The sequence below is a fragment of the Stegodyphus dumicola genome, chromosome 6 (genome assembly GCF_044657685.1).
Source record: "Stegodyphus dumicola isolate Sdum_Otavi_A_Nest chromosome 6, ASM4465768v1".
In the NCBI taxonomy this organism is placed as follows: domain Eukaryota; kingdom Metazoa; phylum Arthropoda; class Arachnida; order Araneae; family Eresidae; genus Stegodyphus; species Stegodyphus dumicola.
Genome location: NC_140773.1, coordinates 128,171,377 through 128,190,071, shown reverse-complemented (window position 1 = coordinate 128,190,071; position 18,695 = coordinate 128,171,377). Strand labels below are relative to the sequence as shown.

At 34.2% G+C, this 18,695-nt stretch overlaps 1 protein-coding gene and 1 long non-coding RNA gene across 3 annotated transcripts in view; one reads left to right on the top strand and one right to left on the bottom strand.

The window, feature by feature from the left end:
- Positions 1-18,695, top strand: part of LOC118199694 (hemicentin-1-like) — a 517,385-nt gene that overhangs the window by 368,213 nt on the left and 130,477 nt on the right. Inside the window, exon 2 of one of the 2 annotated variants that reach the window (XM_085818892.1) lies at positions 16,135-16,382. In XM_085818892.1, coding sequence (XP_085675018.1) covers positions 16,135-16,382 — 248 coding nt within the window. The remainder of the gene's footprint in view (positions 1-16,134; positions 16,383-18,695) is intronic. The other variant, XM_085818893.1, reaches the window with a different exon arrangement.
- LOC146996841 (uncharacterized) overlaps positions 1-18,695 on the bottom strand; it is a 222,646-nt gene that overhangs the window by 166,627 nt on the left and 37,324 nt on the right. The gene's annotated exons all lie outside the window — the stretch shown is intronic.

The following is an 18,695-nucleotide window of genomic DNA, read 5'->3' as shown; positions in this document are numbered from 1 at the left end:
TTTTTTTATTCGTCACATCAAAATACAATTATTCGAGGATTAAAATGTTTCCACCGTTTGTGCATCTTAGCGCATGAAAAAATAGCAATACTTAAAAAAAGTCTGAAAGCTTTTAGTTTTAATATTGCGCCTAAAGGGTCGTTTTTTTAACATTTTTGTACTACCTTTATTTATTAAATATCATGTTTTTCGCAATTAAAAAATTAAATTGAACAGAAATATCACAAAATATTTATTAAACAGCGTATTTTAAAATTTCTGACAGACAGGCTTGCGCTCTGAATACATTTTTTTTTTTATATATATACACACTGTTGCCATTGCTCGCTTTGCAATCGTTGAGTATGTTAATAAAAAATTTGTTAACGCTTTACAAAATATGAAGTAGACATTAAAAAAATAAAAAAATCGGGCTTCCAGGTGCCCATGTACGGGTGGAGGATTACGTTATTCAGAATTTGATAGCTTTAGGTACCGTCGATTTTTCACAGTACGAGAAATATACATACATCCATGCAAATTCTTCGTTATTTAATTTCTTTAAATATAATGCAGGGTGATAATATTTGGTGGCAACAATTAAAAAAAGTGATATGCCGTTTATAATGAACCTATGCAAAATGCTGTTTCGAGACTAGCCCACCTGGGCTAGTGTTTCTTTGGGCTAAAAAAAAACTTTAGCATTTTATATAACTTTAGCATTTAGTTTTTGAGGTTTTGGTGAAGTTTTACATTATTTATCAATCATTTGTGTCGTCTTCATTCATACTTCTTGTAGACGCAAACTGAAAACTGGCCCGAAAACCTTTGGTTAATCAATGAAAACTATGCAAACATACAACATTTGAAAATTACGCTTGTAACAGAGATGCTGAGCTAATGAATACATAAGAAACGACATTAACTATACTACGTTGCTATACTTAGAGGTCAAATAGGAAGTAAAGTAAATATTACCAAGTACTTCCCTAAAAGCATCATGCGGGAAACATGTGCGTGAAACATGACTTACCAACGAGTAATCAATGTGATAAAACGATAATTCGAGAAACAACGACAGACACGGTAATAAGGGATTTTATTTACACAGAAACTTCATTTAGGATCAAAAATAGCGAATGGTACATAGGTGGAATTGATTACTGTGGGGGTCAATTGATCGAGATTCTACTGTATTAGTAACTTAAGTCATAACTATTTAAGTAACATGAATCTAAAATCATATGCTGTTGTGCACTAACTATCCAAGCATCTTTTATGTCATATTTCTGTTACTGCATACTGATACAACTAACTACAATTCTGTTGTGCAAATGATTAATTATCTGTTTATTTTCATTTCCTTCTTAATCTTGCTTAGGGCAAAATGAAGCTGAGATGTCTTCAAACGGCTTTCAGGCCTGAAAAAAGATGTAAAGGATTGTAGGCAGTAATTACGTTAAATGAGACAGAATAAGATTACGATCTTAATTATTTAACGTTGGCTTATTTACAATTAAATTCCACTTATCAGATCACTCAGTTACTTTCGAAAAGGTTCACATTTGTGGTTTCGAATTGTTTGACTAAGCTCTTCTTACATAATTTAAAAAAAAAAAAAAAAAAAAAAAGCTTTTTAGCGTAGTTCATTTTTTTCTCTTTTTAAAATTTCTGTGCAGGTTATTTAAGTTTTTTTTAGTAGATTGACTTCTGAACTTTCCTTTTTGTTTTCGGGTTTTTGATTCGTTATTTTATATTTAATGCTTTACACTTTGTAGCGTGGTTTGGTTTGGTTTTTTTGATTATGGCACATGATGGCTATTTACCGAAAGAGAGGGATGCCTTCATGCAGGACTGTCTAACGGAAACTGGCTCATATAAATATTGCACATGTGGAAAACCACGAAAACGCTCATGCAGCCAGCCTGTTCGCGGGATTTGAACCTCGGACCGAACTACCAGTGTTCAGCGGCTTTACCTAAATGCTTCTTGAATACTTTATTGAGGATCCAATTTTAAGAAAGGAGACTCTACCTTGTTTGATTCACATAATGAAAGAAGATAGGCTTTCAGGCTATGATAACTTTTTATAAATGTCTAGATTTAGTAAAATTACACTAAAGTTTAAATTTTCATAGTAGCAATTTATGATGAAAGTTTTCAGTTAGAAAGTTGCTTCGACAAATAAGTAAATTAAAATTATAACCCAAAGTGCGTAGTTATTCAGTACTGCAGCTTATTAAGAGAAAGTTTTCTGTTCGGGAAATTAAGTTCCAAATTAGCATGTTTAAAGTCATGTAAAAGGGATTAATCTAGAAATGACGCAGCCCAGAAAATGTTATTAATATCTTTAGAATAGAGAGTGTAAATATTCAAATTACAATGAAGAATTAAGGCTAAAAGTATTCCAGGACATACGGTGTTTGTTGTCATTCAAATCTCATGAAAGTTTCAATTTTCATTGTTTGCGGTTTTTTTCATTCGCCCTTTGGGAATAGATTTTAAAATCGAGGTACTTGATGATTCATTCATTAAATGAATCAATCATATGTCTACTTGCGAAATTTCTTGTCGATTCGTAATTTGATGTTGTTTCTGAATGTAATAAACATTCAGATAAACTTTCATCTTTATCTCTTAGTAAGATATAATATTCATGACCCGTTTCCATATCAATTGTTTCGGAAACGGAGACTTAATCTATTAACGTGCTACGTTTTTGGGTAGGAAATCTTTATAATTCCAAAAATACATGCCAAGTGACAACAAACCTTAGAGCAGTTAAATAATTCAGCAGCTTAAATCCCCCCTCCGCCGGTATACATTCTAACAACAATCACTGTGTTGAGTACTTTTCACTTTACTACCGAGATCGACAAAAAGGAAGGCAAAAAATGTCCGAAATCCCAATTTCGACGAGTACAATATAAAAACAATATGCTGTAGTGTTCAGTATGTTAAGCGTCATTTTATTCAGCAGTACAATAGAGTGTACACCACATTTTTGTATTACTTTATTTACTTATATCTTACTATACATAATTTATCAAAACTGGACATTCTATATATACATATATACATTTAAGACAAATAAGTAAATTAAAATTATAACCCAAATTAGCAATATCGCCTTAATTCTTCATTGTAATTTGAATATTTACACTCTCTATTCTAAAGATATTAATAACATTTTCTGGGCTGCGTCATTTCTAGATTAATCCCTTTTACATGACTTTAAACATGCTAATTTGGAACTTAATTTCCCGAACAGAAAACTTTCTCTTAATAAGCTGCAGTACTGAATAACTACGCACTTTGCTAATACCTCTGTTGCCGTTAAGACGCTGCCGCGCTGTTTTCTTTCTATAGAAACAATACTAAAAATCTGAATATTTTGGAAATAGGCTCGATTAGAGTGTTAAATGAATTGTGGCTACAAATGTCAATTAAAAATGTACATTTCATCTGCCTTGTAAGCCAAGTTTTCTGTTTATTATGGATTAACATTTGCGCGAGCTATAGTTCTACATCAGTATATCTACAACATTATATACATATATATTGCGCGAATAGAAAATTTAATATACCACATGGATAGCATGTTTAAAATTGATTCTGTTATTACTGATCATTTCATACACCTACTGTAAATCTTGGGACATTTAACACAAGGTTAAAGTGTCACTGTCGTATCACTTTTGCATTATTACATTAGTGTTACATTGTATGTAACAGAATAATTACATAAAGCTTAATTGGTAAAAGAACTCGAGGCTTTTAGTTCGATGTTTAAAATTTTGCATCTTGATTATGTCAAATTACAACTAAGTAAAGAAAGATTTATTTTGAAAAATAGGAAATTAAATGAGCACAGTAAAAGCTTTTCCATCATAGAATGTCTTAATGGCATTATATTATTGGTTTCTTAATCGTGTAATATCATAAGACTGAATGAGAGAATCGCGCTTCTTATTTCTACCATTGATATCGGCCATAAATTCTCCCATGAATGAGGTTACGTAGTGTATAGAGGCTGATTTTGCTATTGTCTAAAATGTTTAACTTACCGTTACTTGAAATAAAAATTAAAAAAAAAAAAAAAAAAAAAAAAACTCGTAATAAACATTTAGGCACTAAAATGCTTAGAAACATATTTCGGCGTAAAAAATATTAAAATAGATGCAATTTGAAACACTTACGCCTAACCAAAAAAGGATTAATGAATAAATACCAAAATGGGACATTACGTACTTATACACATACTAGCTTTTAAATAGTATTACTTGCTTCCTGTTAGGGATTAAAGAGGAAGTTTCACGTAAAATGTGCTATAAGCAGCTAGAAACTAAAATTCTCTTTAAATGCTCCACTTTTTTAAAAAATTCTTAAATTCCGAAAGAAAAGGGGCTGAATGGTTCATTGCAAAATCCTTAAAATAGCGAGGGCGAAATTGACGTTATTCTTTTTCCCTCCATCTTCTTTTCAAGTACTTCTCTCAAGCACAACGGAAGGAAATGATTAAAAACTCCTAAAAGAAGAAAGCTTCACGCATAAAGAAGTGTAATGTTCAGGAATAGGCGCTAGAAATATATCCGCTTGAAAAAAGGATAGTACTCAGAGAATAACATTTTGGGTTTCAATGCTGGGTTTTATGCCTCACCTTAGTCTCATGGCATATACGTATATATATCTTTAGAGACCTTTTCCTTTTATTATACTCCTTCTACTTTAAAATGTTTTTCTACTTCAGGCAAAAATATTTAAGTGAAGTTTTAAAAATTGGTAATCTTATTTTATCATAATTTTATTATGGCTGCTCTTCATGCGCAAAAATGTGCTTTCTCTTAAATGGACAATAAGCTCTCCAAACTAGAAGTATTTTATGCGTCATTTTGTAAATTTGTGAAGCATAGCTCCATTATAATCTTGCGTTTTCATTGCGTTCCTTTTTTATTCTTATCCACTGTAATTAATTTTTTCAAATATATTTCTTCACACATAAAATGCTAGAACTGCAGTTTCATGCTGTGACTCTACTTTTAATTAAATTACAAAATTACAGATTCTTTTGCAGACCAGTTAATTGACAAAACACAGAACTTTTAACAGTGCTAACATAATTTAAATATTATAATGTTTTCCTTTAGATGTAAAAGCAAAAAACAGATTCATAGCATACTATTTGATAATATGGTAGGAGCAAATACTGTATTAAAATCAAAATTATTCGAAGTTTCTTTCAGCTTATATACTGAATAAAATTTTAGTCATTTAACAAAAAAATTATGGCAAATCTGTAGAGACATTATGTTATTTCGAAGCTGAAAGATGAAAAATGAGCAACGCCTTTGCCGGGACTCGAACCACGAACCTCTCGAAAACGCGTCAAGCTTGCTGACCACCGAACCACGAAGGCGGGAAAAATACCTTATACACTCCCCTTTTTAAAGGGCGACTGGGGATTAGGGAACCTAATCACCAAATCCTGGTGGTGGAGAATAATCATCCACCACCCTTTTAGTTCGGGCACCACTGTAGAGAGATTAGGTGATTTTTTTAAGCAAGTGAGATGAAAAATGAGCAATGCCCTCCCCGGTACTCGTACCACGGACCTCTCGAATACGCGCCGAGCGTGCTGACCAATACACTACGAAGCCATGCTAAAAAGGCGGGAGATATACTTTATAAATTAGGTTCACAAATCTGCATCATATCAGATATCAGTTATTACTCAGACCAGTTCCTCAGCAACCCAAGACGAGATGTTTTCAATGGGTGACAGATCTGGACACCATGCTCGGCCAGGGCAGCGGTCGAATACCCTGTGTATCGAGGAAGATCAGAACTTGACGTGCAACATATGGTCTTGCATTATCTTATTACATGGCGGAACATGGCGTTTAGGAGCCTCGAAGATAGGACACAACCACTGGATGTCAGAAATGAACCCATCTGCGTAAAGTTTACCGTCAATACGAACTAGAGAAGCCGATATCGAATGCAAGCACGTGCACTCGATATCGTGCTGTCTCCTCGGACATTACAGACACGTATTCGGTAGTCAGAATACAGCACGTGGAACCAGAATCCTCGTTTGAAAATGTGATATTGTGCCACATCTGTACCCAGCTTTGTCGTTTAGCGAACCAGAGTCGCCGTCTATCTCTATGCTGCATTGTCAAGGGAAGCCGAAGTAATGGTCACCCTGCCCATAGTCCACGTTGCTGCAAACGTCGACGCACCTTACAAGCTGATACTTGGCGCGCTGCAAACGTCGACGCACCTTACAAGCTGATACTTGGCGTGCTGCAAACGTCGACGCACCTTACAAGCTGATACTTGGCGTGCTGCAAAAGTCGACGCACCTTACAAGCTGATACTTGGCGTGCTGCAAAAGTCGACGCACCTTACAAGCTGATACTTGGCGTGCTGCAAACGTCGACGCACCTTACAAGCTGATACTTGGCGTGCTGCAAACGTCGACGCACTTTACGAGCTGATACTGGGCGAACTGCAAACATGCTCAATCCCTGACTAATAGTCTGTGATGTGGTCGAACAGATTTGCAGGGCTGACCTCACAATATGTCTGTCCTCTCTGACAGAGTAGGGCGTTGAGATCCTGCATGCCGTTCAGTATAATCCTCAGCAATCCATTTATTTCATATTCGCATGACAGTGGTCGGATGTTTACCAGTGCGACCAGCGATATCACGGAACGATAATCTTCACGTTCGATAGGCAATGATCCTATCTATATCGAATTTCGAAACTTGCTGGTAAGCATTTCCTCTTCAAGGAATAACACGATAATCTGAGCAAACTGAAACCTCACAAAACAGTTTCCGAATGAGAAATCCACTACACAGCCTTTCTTTTATGCAGTGCTTCAGATGTCGTTTGTCCTTCCTGCGTCATCTAAATGCGCTGAGATACTTTCTTTCTTTCCACCGACAGCGAGGCAGCCGGTCCACTGGGTAGTTAGCATATCGGCCAGGTAGCCCCGCTGACGGAAATAACTTGAACAAAATAACACACTTATAAATACATATTGTGCTCAAGACGACTGCTGGGGGCAGTGCGAACAAATGCTGGACGAAGACGCTAGTGCATGATGGAAGAAGGGTGCATTGCTGGTGAGAAGAACAATTTCAGTTACATATTTACACAGTTATGGACAGGTGGTTAAAAATACTAAGAGTAATAAGAAGTAAAATACTAGCAAGCGAAATAATACATACAAATTTTTAAAAAGGCAAAACAGTGGAAACAATACATAAAATAAGGCAAAATACATAATTCAAGGTTTACAGTTCAAGGAGATAAATATATACAGGGAATAAGAAAAGCCGAATAAGCTAACTTAAGATAAAATTAGTTCACTACAGGTACAGAGCATACAGGGGCTGTGCTGGTGACGAGGATGGTAGCTGAGAATTACTCCAGCCTGTCTGAGATTTTGCGTGCAATGTTTATGTAGTCGCATATGAGTTTCAATGCATTGCGATTTTTTGAAGTAGCTTCGGCCCATGCATGGATGTGGTTTGCTACTAGTTGCCTAAGATGATATTTGGCGGTCTTTCTGCAAGCGAACAGATAGTGGTCCGGATCTCCTACCATCCCGCATGAGCAATGCTCGTTTTCGCGTCGTCTGAAGCGATGCAGGTAAGTCATGAAGGGGCCATGTCCTGTTAGATACTGAGTGAAGTGAGACGAGCCAGATTTTAGAAGACGGCAGACTTTTGGAAAAAATCTGTAAACTCTTCTGCCGGTGGTCTCTATCTCCCACAGATGTTGCCAACGTTTGAGTAATTCTCTCTCGAGCTCAGCTTTTAAGAAGGAACCCGGGAGAGGCACGTCAAGTGTGCGAACATGGGGGTCAGTTGCTGCTCTTTTGGCTATTGCATCTGTAATTTCATTACCCAGTATTCCAGTGTGGGCAGGTACCCACTGGAGTTTAGGACTATAGTATTTAGGTATTCTTAGTAAGAGTTTTTGTATGGCCCTGACGAGTGGATTTTTACTACATGTGCCTTGGATTGCCTGGAGGCTAGAGGCTGAGTCTGAATATATACTGGAATAGTTATTTTCCAGTGCGTAGAGAGGTGCAGCTTTTAATGCAATCAGTTCAGCCTGAAAAACTGAGTTGTGGTGCTTAAGCTTTCTCTCCCAGGTCTTTAAGATCTGGTTCCCAAGTAGAAGCGCTGAGATACTAATTCATTTGCATATCCCAACTTCTTCCTTTTCTGTGATTTTGGCATTCGTCAGATCATTCCTTCCTGGTATTGCAATTTTAATGGCCAGCAGTGTATTTTATAAATGCTGAAAGTGCTTGCATTTTTTGATACAGCACACAACTATACGTGATTGGAAGAATTTGTCTGGATGTATTGGAAAGCTGGCTGCAACCGCATTTGAATAAAAATAGTTAACTCTTTGAACAACGCTTTCTACCATGTAAAATATTACCGATATTACTTGCGAGAATACCTTCATCAAATTTTGCCATGAAGTACATAGGCCAAACAAGAACAGCCTATGTATAAAGTTATTGTAGTAAATCGTATCTGTCTTTGGATTTATTGTGACCTTTCTTTGTAGAATTTTGATAAGGATTTTGCTTTTGTGTCGCATTTCCCATTAAGGTACACACATCTGTAATGGAAGATTATCTACATATGCCTGCTGCATAAACAAAGGTGGATATACGAAATAGTAAAAAAAAAAAAAAAAAAAAAAAAAAAAAAAAAAATGTGGTGAATTTCCCCTTTATTCCAGTAAAATTTAATATCTAATGTAATTCATTTTACTTATGATTTTTAAAACATTTTCAGAGAATTAAGAATAGTTTGCGTGTTTTTAGCGTACCCACCTGTGTCTTATGCAGAAAATCTTATAGACTTTTCACTTTTCCGAATTCTTAAATCATTATTAAATTATATTATTTCAAACGATATTTTTATTTAGTATTTCAAACGATATTTTAGGAACTTAACTCATTGTTACATCCCGTGAATCTGTAATCCGCTCAAAGCATTGCTGGATGACTTTGCATTCGCGCTGAAATTCAATATAGAAAGAATAACAAATTAAGAGGCGCGTTTCGTTATGGATTATTAAACCTTCTCTAGGAAGTACGCTTATATGTTTGTTTTTCTGAAAAGATTTATCTTATCATTTAAGTGGCATATGGAGAATTTTAGCTTTTCGGGTATGAAGTCTTGGTTCATTACTCATGACACGCAAAACTTCAGTATTTAGCGAAAAGCTTTTCTAGAGTTCTGTAAAAATAGCTTTAGGTTGGCTGCGCTGAAAGGAAAGCGTGACACTGACATCGCTACGATAAGCGGCAGCGGCAGTTGTTCAGTGCTACTTAAAATACTTTGAAGTTTGAAAACACAGCGACAGATGGCCTTCAAAATATATTACCTATAAGTTGGATATAAACAATAACTTTCAACCCATAAAACTTAAGAAACGAAACACATTTATTTTAGGATGTGAAAAATTTAAGTGCGCCACCTTTCGAAAGTTTTTACTTTAATCTTATAATATGGGTGTTCCGAATGAATAATTTATTTTTTACTAAATACTATTTTTCTTCATTTATTACTTAGAAAGAAATTAACAGAAGTATGCTGACAAATAAATGAACGGAAATAAAAAACAAAGTTAATTAAAATTATTAAAAATTTAAAAATAAAGCTATTTAATGTATTTTCGAAGATAAATAAAGAATTTTACTGTTTTCTCAGTATATAATGCAAAAAAATGCAATTTTTTCTTAGAGAGTACTCCATGAAAGTATCCCTTCATTTAGGTATATATTCTCCCGGGCTTGTCCATCTCAGTCAAATAAATAAATAAACAAAGAAATAAGGCTGGAAGTAATCTTGGTAACATGAGCGTGCGAGTTCAGCTATCTGCTCAGATCTTTAAAATAATTCTAGTTGAAGACATTCTATTGTGTTTTTCTTCCGCTCGCAACGGCCGAATACTTGCTCGTTAGGAATTAGTCAGGAATGGCCGAAGTTATCTGTCATTTTGCACTCTCATCACTAAGAATATTTCAAGTACTACAAGATTCCAGGTACTATTTCTCAGGTGCTACAAGAGGAGGTAAACCGATTTAACACATAACAAAGAGGAAGAGCCAATCAGAAATGCACATGCCTCCATTGGAAATTGAAACGCAGATTCGATAATAAGTATTCGACTCAGGTAACTAATATATATTTATATACTAACATACACTTATGCAAATTTGTTTGCTTCCATTTTGGTTACTAAAACAAATATTCGAATAAATTTAATTCAAAATGTGCAACTAATTTATGTTCTTTAAAATGCTAGGTTTTCAGTACGAAACTTGATGAGTTTTGCTCAGTACGCTATTGCTCAATTTTTTTGCTACGGGCTAATGCGACAGATAATGTTTACTTCAGGGTAAATAAAAAATTTTGATCACACGTCAAGTAAAAGCGATGAAATGTTGGCTAACCTTTCAGAAGCTTAGGTATCTCATTTTACTTGACAGGGCAGTTCTGCTTTCAAAGTTCGGTAGAATAACTTACTTTAATTTCCCTAAATTTGAAACGCATCAAATGTCGAAGAAACTGTCAACGTACGAGTAAAACTGCAGAAAGGTTCATATGTCAATATAAATTATGCGACTCTGTCTTAATTTTTGAAAACGAGTTTATCATTCCATACACTGGTTTTTAAAAATTAAGAAAAACTCGTAAATCACAAAATTTGCGATTACTCAAAAGACTTTATAGATTCTCATAAAACTTAGGTAATCATACTACTAATACTTACTTATGTCTAAAAAATAAGAAAGCAAGATTCAAGAAAACATTTTGATTGCGGAAATTGACACATGACTATAGAAGATAAATCTTAACTGTCACTTTGGAAAAGCAGGGAAAAGACCTTCAGTATGGAGTCTGGTCACTCCGATTGTTCCAAAACTGTTCCAGGTTCTTCAGGTAAAATTGGATGCCGATCTGACCATTCCATGTGCATGATGTCGACTGGGTACAGATCCTGTTCCGTCATGATTGTAACTATAGACGTCCACTTTTAGATGTGGTCACAGGCATTCTTTCGTTAATTTTCTGAAGTTTGAATATTCGCTTAGGATGTGCCATATTATATGGACTGCAAAAAGACTCACATTTAACTATATGGTACCTCTGTTCTGCTTTTAGTTTTCCCTATTAGCCCTTCATCGGAGTTCAGACTTAAGATACTTAGAATTAATTTTAAAAAAATACCTATCTCTGATGCTTTAAATCACAAATGCACAGCCAAGTAAAGCCTAGCTTTATGTTAGTATCTCATGACACAAATTAATCACATCGCCACTGTCTTACCTAATGCATTTTTGTTCAGCATCGTTTCCGCAAGAACATGCCAAATTTGATATCAACTGGTTTATTTATTTAAACATATTGAGTAGTTCCTTGGCGATTTTTCGTGATATCTTAGGAACAAAATGTTTCAAGATACGGTCCACCTCTCCTGTAAATTTGATGTTTCTTGGCCACCGAGATGTCCCCGAACTCACTTCGATGGATTTCTCACATCAAATCTACAATATTATCAGAACTGAGGAATGTCATAAACCATGAATTTATACATATTCCTCATGCGATTTTATGTTCATCATTATTGTCAATAATCTCTTGCATGCAATGCGTTATCGTCTTAGAAAATGGGCATGTTGAAAACTTTTAATTCTAACAGCAGTTTTTCCCCATCTCTCGTGTTTTTATTACTATTATTGGTTTTTTGGCCACGATGATGATGATGATGATGATAATAGCAAACAAATAATGATATATGAAAGTGAAGCACGTCAGAAAACGTGAAAATTTTTATCATAATCATTATAAGATCAAAAATAGTAAAAAAGGGGAATTTCTTCTATTTAGAATATTGCTTTTAATATCTAACATTAAAACTCAAAAATTTTATACAAATCTTTGAAAAAACTTCTGATTACATTTTTTAAAATTATATTCAGTGATTCAAAAGCTGCAATGATGATAATGATGATGATTAATTATAATGATATATGAAAGAAAAATGCGTCAAATTTAACTTGGAAATTATGGAGCAACAAAATTCTAACTTAAGGCCTAACTTATCTTCTAGATATCTTGTAGGAGAAAGAAATGTTTCTATATTTTTCACAGAATTCATACCGGTAGACTACCCCAGAATAGAGCCTAAAGCTAAGAACCAGTTGCAGTAACTGATTGACGCCTTTCATCAAATTGATTCTTAAGTTCTTCCAAAAGCACTTCTTGTGTTTGGATCCCAACACGAAAGAAACTCTTAAAGAAAGCCACGATAACTTCGGTAACTTCAAGTGGTTTGGTTTTGTGCCTTCCTGGCATATAAACACACTCGTAAAGTCAGCTTGCGATTTCTGTCACAAATGACTCATCCTAAATCTCGAGTGGCCTTCATGCCCTCCTTGTTTGTCGTTATCTCTTTCGGAGGAGAGTATCCGGTTGCACTTGAGGACTCGAATTAACTTGGAGTAAGATTATAAAAATAATTTGTGAAACCTACTGTAAAAGTTGCAGTACCTGGTTACTACGAAATTCTGTTCTTCATCTCATTTATTGTCTTTTATATCTATCCCGAAAAATTGGGATGTTTTTTTTAAATGCTGTATGATTCATTCGAGTGCGGGCAGAAACAGTAAAATCAATGAAACCTCTCATAATGACCACTGCTGAAAGTGACTGATGTTCCTTAACACATAAACAAACATCGATGTTTAATATCGCTTCAGGAAGGTGACTGCCAGAAAACAAAAGTCGTCTGGAACCATGGTTGGTTGTCTCAGGTTTCATTGTTTTTTTAACACTTCGGCGGCTGCGAGGTTAAGCACTTCGTTCCTAAATACGTTCGGTATCTTTCAGTTGTAAATTTGTAATGCGAGTTGTGTTCGTTTGCGCCCACTGCGGTGACTAACTCGAATGCGACTTAAGCTCGTTGATGACCAAAACGACTATCAGCTAGAATTAATATTAATTCTTTCAGAACATACGTTCATTCAGAAACACACATGCATACTTCATTATGTACATGAGTAAGCAGTCAAATCGTATTTATAGTTATCGTGATTAAAAAGCGCATTTCCTCAAAATTTTTGAGATTTTTTATTTTTTAATAAAAAAAAAATATTATTTCAGTAATTAAGTGCAATTTTATTATTAAATATATAAACAGAAGATGTACTTGTAGCAGAGACATGTATCTATCTCCTTCAGGCAGCTCAAGAAGGATATCACCTGCGAACGCATTAAAGGAGTTTAATACGTTATTACCTTTATAATTTTTAAAATTACACAGTTTATTTCTCGACATGATAAATCAGGTAAGTATTTCCACCATGTTCAGCCAAATAATTTGCGTAAGTGCTAAAAAGGTGCAAATACAGCTACAAGATGAAGTAATTTTTTGTTACCTACTCTTACTTTGGCTCACTCAGATCCTGATATCGCGGAAAACTAGACTAGCTTTTTTCGTCGTTTTCTTAATCTTATAAATATCTTTAATCTAAATTGACTTTTTGCGTTTTTAGGGGGGGGGAGAGGAAAATGAGAAGACTAAAAAATATGCGTTAAATATTGTCAAATTATATGACTTTGGGCACTTTCAGAAGGTTAAAGAAACAAGCTTTAGAGTATTAATGAAAATTAAATTTTACCAAAAAATAAATTTCGGATATTAAAATTTTTCTAAGTGAATATTTGAAATCAATGCTTCTAAATTTATATTTTTCGGACTTAAAAAGTGTCTTTTAGGGTCAGGTTCTGAATATTTAACACGACAAATTGTTTAACAGTATTTTACATAGTTCCCGAAATTTTTAATTATGGCATGTCGAGAAAATTTTCTGTTCATATTGTTATATTTTTGTCATTTTATTGCGTGCTTCGCCGTTAGGCATCACACAAAGAGGGAGGAATGCCCCATGGAGGGAAACTGGATTTTAACCACGTTACACGTAGGGAAAACTACGGAAACTCCCATGCAGGCAGCCCGTTTGCTGGGACTCGAGCCTCGAACCGAACTACCTTGTGGGCAGCGGCTTTTACCGCTCGGCGGCTGCTGGACTTGCTGATCATATGAAGATTCTTTTTTTCCCCTATGGTTCGCTACGAAAATCATTTTCTTTCCGAAGAGTTTTCATTTCTGGCATACATTAAAAACCTTTTAAGATTTGTGTTTTTAATTAAATCTATAATATAACCAAGCTGGAGGCCAAAGTACTATCTTTGAAGCCATTTTGGGGGGCTGTATACCTTTGAACACTTTTTTTTTTTAATTTTTAAGTTTGTGCATTTAATTTTGGCTCTAAAGTAATTAATGATGAAAAAAATGAAGAAGCTGAGTTATTTAATGACCATTAATTTTGCATTTTTGGAGTAAAGTAAGAAAACAAGCAAAGAAAAAAAAAAAAAAAAAAAAAAAAAACAGCAATATTTACAGTAAATTAGAAACACTGTGTTAAAAAAATGTAATATATTTTCACATTTTGTAAAATGCAAACCCATCATAGTGATATTCTCAAGGAGGTAGACTATTATTTTAAAGCTAGGAAATTATCTAAAAAATTGTTAAGCTAGAATGTGTAATATAACAAAGAAAAAGCATATTTTCTCATTAAAATCCATGTTTAACACATAATAACTTTATAAAAAGAATATTTTTCAATTATTAAATAGTCTGCCTCCTTACTTAAATTGTTCTAAACATGTATACCAAATTTCATAAGTTTTCAATGATAATTTTTAAAGATATTGTGCTTCTTGTTAGCATTAAAACACGAAAAATGAAAAACGAGATAAACGCATTTAAAGAATTCAAATATTCGTTTACCTACTTTTAATCAATTTGTAAACTTAAAATTCCACCGATTTATAACTAATGACCTCTTGTTTATCAGAATTTATATTTTTTTGCTTTCTCGCAGCTTTTAAAATTTTTCTCTGTTTTTTAAGGGCCAAATCAGGGAATGTTGTTTTGCATTGTCGATATGGTTAACATCAAACCTTTCATACTCGTTTGCAGTGTAGTAACCAATATCTATACCTAATTTACCATATCTATACCTAATCTATACAAATATATATCAAAACCTATAAAAATTAATGAATATTACTCAGTAATAAATAAAAAAACGCTTAACAGCAATATAAACGCAGAATCAAAATACGAGCGAAAATGCGTTAGTGAATTCATAACACACAGCTTGAAAATATGCTAGAACTTTGTTTTGTTGCTGTCATAAAAATACTTTTCGGTCTTTAAAATGCAATTAAATAAAGTTTTAAGACCCGAAAATAAAAGTAAACAACTCTGACACACCCATTTCGGCCTTTTTAATATTTACGTCTTGCGCACTTCCGATACGCTTTTCGAGGACAAGGTGTCAAATAAAGTATCAATTCCGGTTTAAATGAACGCAGAAACAAAATTTAAACAGTTTTGGAAACCTAAATAATACTTTTATCTAGAGTAAGAACAAAAAAGGAGTTTTTTGACCAAAATCTCGCTTTCTAAGGTATACAGCCCCTTATCATGCTAAAAATTGTTGCTGGTAAAAAGGTGATGGAAGTGGTATGTAATATAAAAATAAAGCGTATAAAGCGAGCTGTTAACCTTATTGTGGTAATTTTATTTATACCATGGCGTCGTATCTCAAATAAATATCATGTTATACTAAAGTTTATGATAGATGTACATTGTTCATAATTAAATCAAAAATTACCATTCATCTTGTTCTCGGCAGGAAATATACAATATTAATAATGATGAAATACTTGTATAATGCAACTCCCACGTGTTTTTAACTGAAAAAAACATTTGTGAATCCATTTATAAGAGACATTGAAACATCGTTGTGCAGATAAAATGTTTTATTTAATCATATCTGCAATTATTTTATTACTATACTATAGAGCTTAATTCAAGTAATTTAATAACGAAGCAGATTTCCTAAATTATTAAGCTTTATACGCCATGTATTGCTTTTACATCTCTAGCCTCTAACGTCTGTTCTTATTCATTGCATACAGTTTATTTAACATCACGTACAATGTTGACGTTCTGTTTTTAATATTTCTAGGAGTCACCTCCAAACAGATGGATGTCAAAAAACTTCCTGTCCTACCTAAATATCCAAAGCCTTCTTACTCCTTTTCAAAATTATCAGGATTATCAGTTATTCCACCAGCAGCTCTTCTTGATGGAAAACAATTCGTTGTCGAGCCAGTAACGACGAGGAATGTCACAACTCAGATTGGACAAACGACGTACCTTCACTGCATCGTAGATAAGCTTGAAGACAAAACGGTGGGTGGCCTACAACGTCAGGTAAAGCAGCATGTTCCAGAGGAGCTTCATCTTTCCTACTAATTACTTTTAACCCTTTCTCCTGACTTTGCTTTAGCGTCTTGTTTGCTTATTTGTTGAAAATGTTTCCTTCATGCTTCTAGACAACGTCTGTGCTCGCTTTGACTGAATCTTTAAAAGAAAGCTGTGGGAATGCTTAGAAGCAGGGTTTCGTGATAAATTATATTTAGTATTCCTTTTGCAATTTACACTACCTATATAGATTGTTGTTGTTTAAAAATCTACCGATTTTAAAGGCAGATGTGGAAGTTTAAATGTTTTTAATGCGAATTCATAATAAACCGATCTTTCAGAAAAAGTGCAATCATTTAAAAAAAAAATGGAGTTTTCGCTTGCGTTTGATTTGTGTATAGTTTTGATATACAAGTGGCTAAACTTGCTATGTGCAGTTTCTATCTACGTTTCTTCCCATTTGTTAAGATATAAATGTGTTTGTAAGAAATGTAAATATATTTCTAATCAACATTCTTCAAGTTATGAGCAATAACTTTTCTAAAGTTGCGCAGTATTTGCTTGGGCATATTTTAAAAATACAAAAACTCACTACTATTTCGCTCAGTTTGATCTTCTTACAGCTTGATATTATAAGAACATGATATTATTAATATAAATTCGTAAGAGAATTTTAGGAAATAAATATGCTTGCAAATTATTAGTTTTACTTGAGTAATAAAAAAGCTATCTAGTTTAAAAAACTATTTGCACATTTAAAATTATGAAATTATGCTTATTTTTGATCTTAACATACTGTTATATCTATTATGCATCTAGTGTTTTCAGACTGATTAATTAAAGGATTCAGTAATTTTATCGAAGAATACTGAATCATAAATGCACTTGCTTCCAAAAGGTAAGAAACAAAATGAAAAATTACGATAAATCAATTAATAGCAGTTAGAAATTCTTGAGATTTGGATAAGTTACAACTAAAAGCAAGCTGTATTTGAAAAAAAAAAAAAAAAAAAAAGGCTCAGCCGTCGCTAATGAAAATACGATACAGCTTAAAACTAGCTGTCTAGAAGAGAATGGCTATTCAATGGACTTTAAACAATTTATCGGTAGTCAAACTGTAAAAATGAGTTTGAGGCAACACTTGCCAACAGAATTGCGTCAAGGAGCCATAATAAGCCGTTTGGAAGCAAGTTAAGGACAGTCTGACCCCACAAGATGACTAAATGCTTACCATTCGATCTTAAGTCGATTATGATACTAATTTCTAAATACCAGTTTAGTCTCTTAAAGACCTACTGATGATAGGCCAAGAGCTGCCATTTCTGCATGTGACCAGAATTTGCGAACTTTGTGCACGTCGCAATAGAACTTCCAATCCATTTCAGCCACGTTCCGCGCTTATTTTTGCTACAAGGGTGCGTCCTGCTCTTTCGCTACCAAAGGGAGCGTTTCAATTGAGCATGCATTCATGTAAACTGGACCCAAAATCAATGGAGATCTGTTCTGTTCGCTGGTGAATTCCGCTTTACTTTACAAAATCATTCTCAATGGGTTTATTTATGGAGAGAAGCAAAGATTCGATATCTTTTGTCTAACGTACAGGAAAGGAATATCTATGTAGGAAGTGTTCTTGGATGAGAAGGAATATTTTAAGTCAATGCAGATACCTGTATGGGCTGCTACATGGAACTCTCAATTACTCAGCGGTACAGCGGTGCTGCAAATTGCGGCAGCATATAGAATGTCACTTTCATTTTGCAAGCAAATAATGCTTGCCCTTACGCTACAAGTATGGGGCTCTATCAGAAGGCGTGTTGCTGGCCTTCAACATTCTCTTCACACCTAACCCTATATAGTCTATGAACTATTTTTCGTGATTAGTGTGCCTTGTTACCCATGCGGCTTGTTAATAATATTACAAAAACATCAGCACTGATAACATCACGAAAACATGAGAAATTGCTGCCAGACCTAAATTACAGTTTGGGTGATCATATTTACCACTCAGAAATTCTTTTGTATTTAATTTGTATGTCCGAATTTAGCAGATTTTATGTTCCTGTTGATATCACAAAATGTGAACACTCTGTATAATATTTTCTTATATTTTTAAATAACCAGTGATATGATAAATATTGGTTTCGGTTTAGTTTATTAAGGCAAAGTACACTATGTCTATATGCCTAAGGGAAGGGGTGTCTTCGAGAAGGGTTTTCTAAGCGAAACTGACTCGGATAGATGAAAGTCACGAAAACGCCCATGCAGCCAGCCTGTTCGCGTGGAATCGAACCCAGGTTGAAACTACCAGTGTTCAGCGATTTA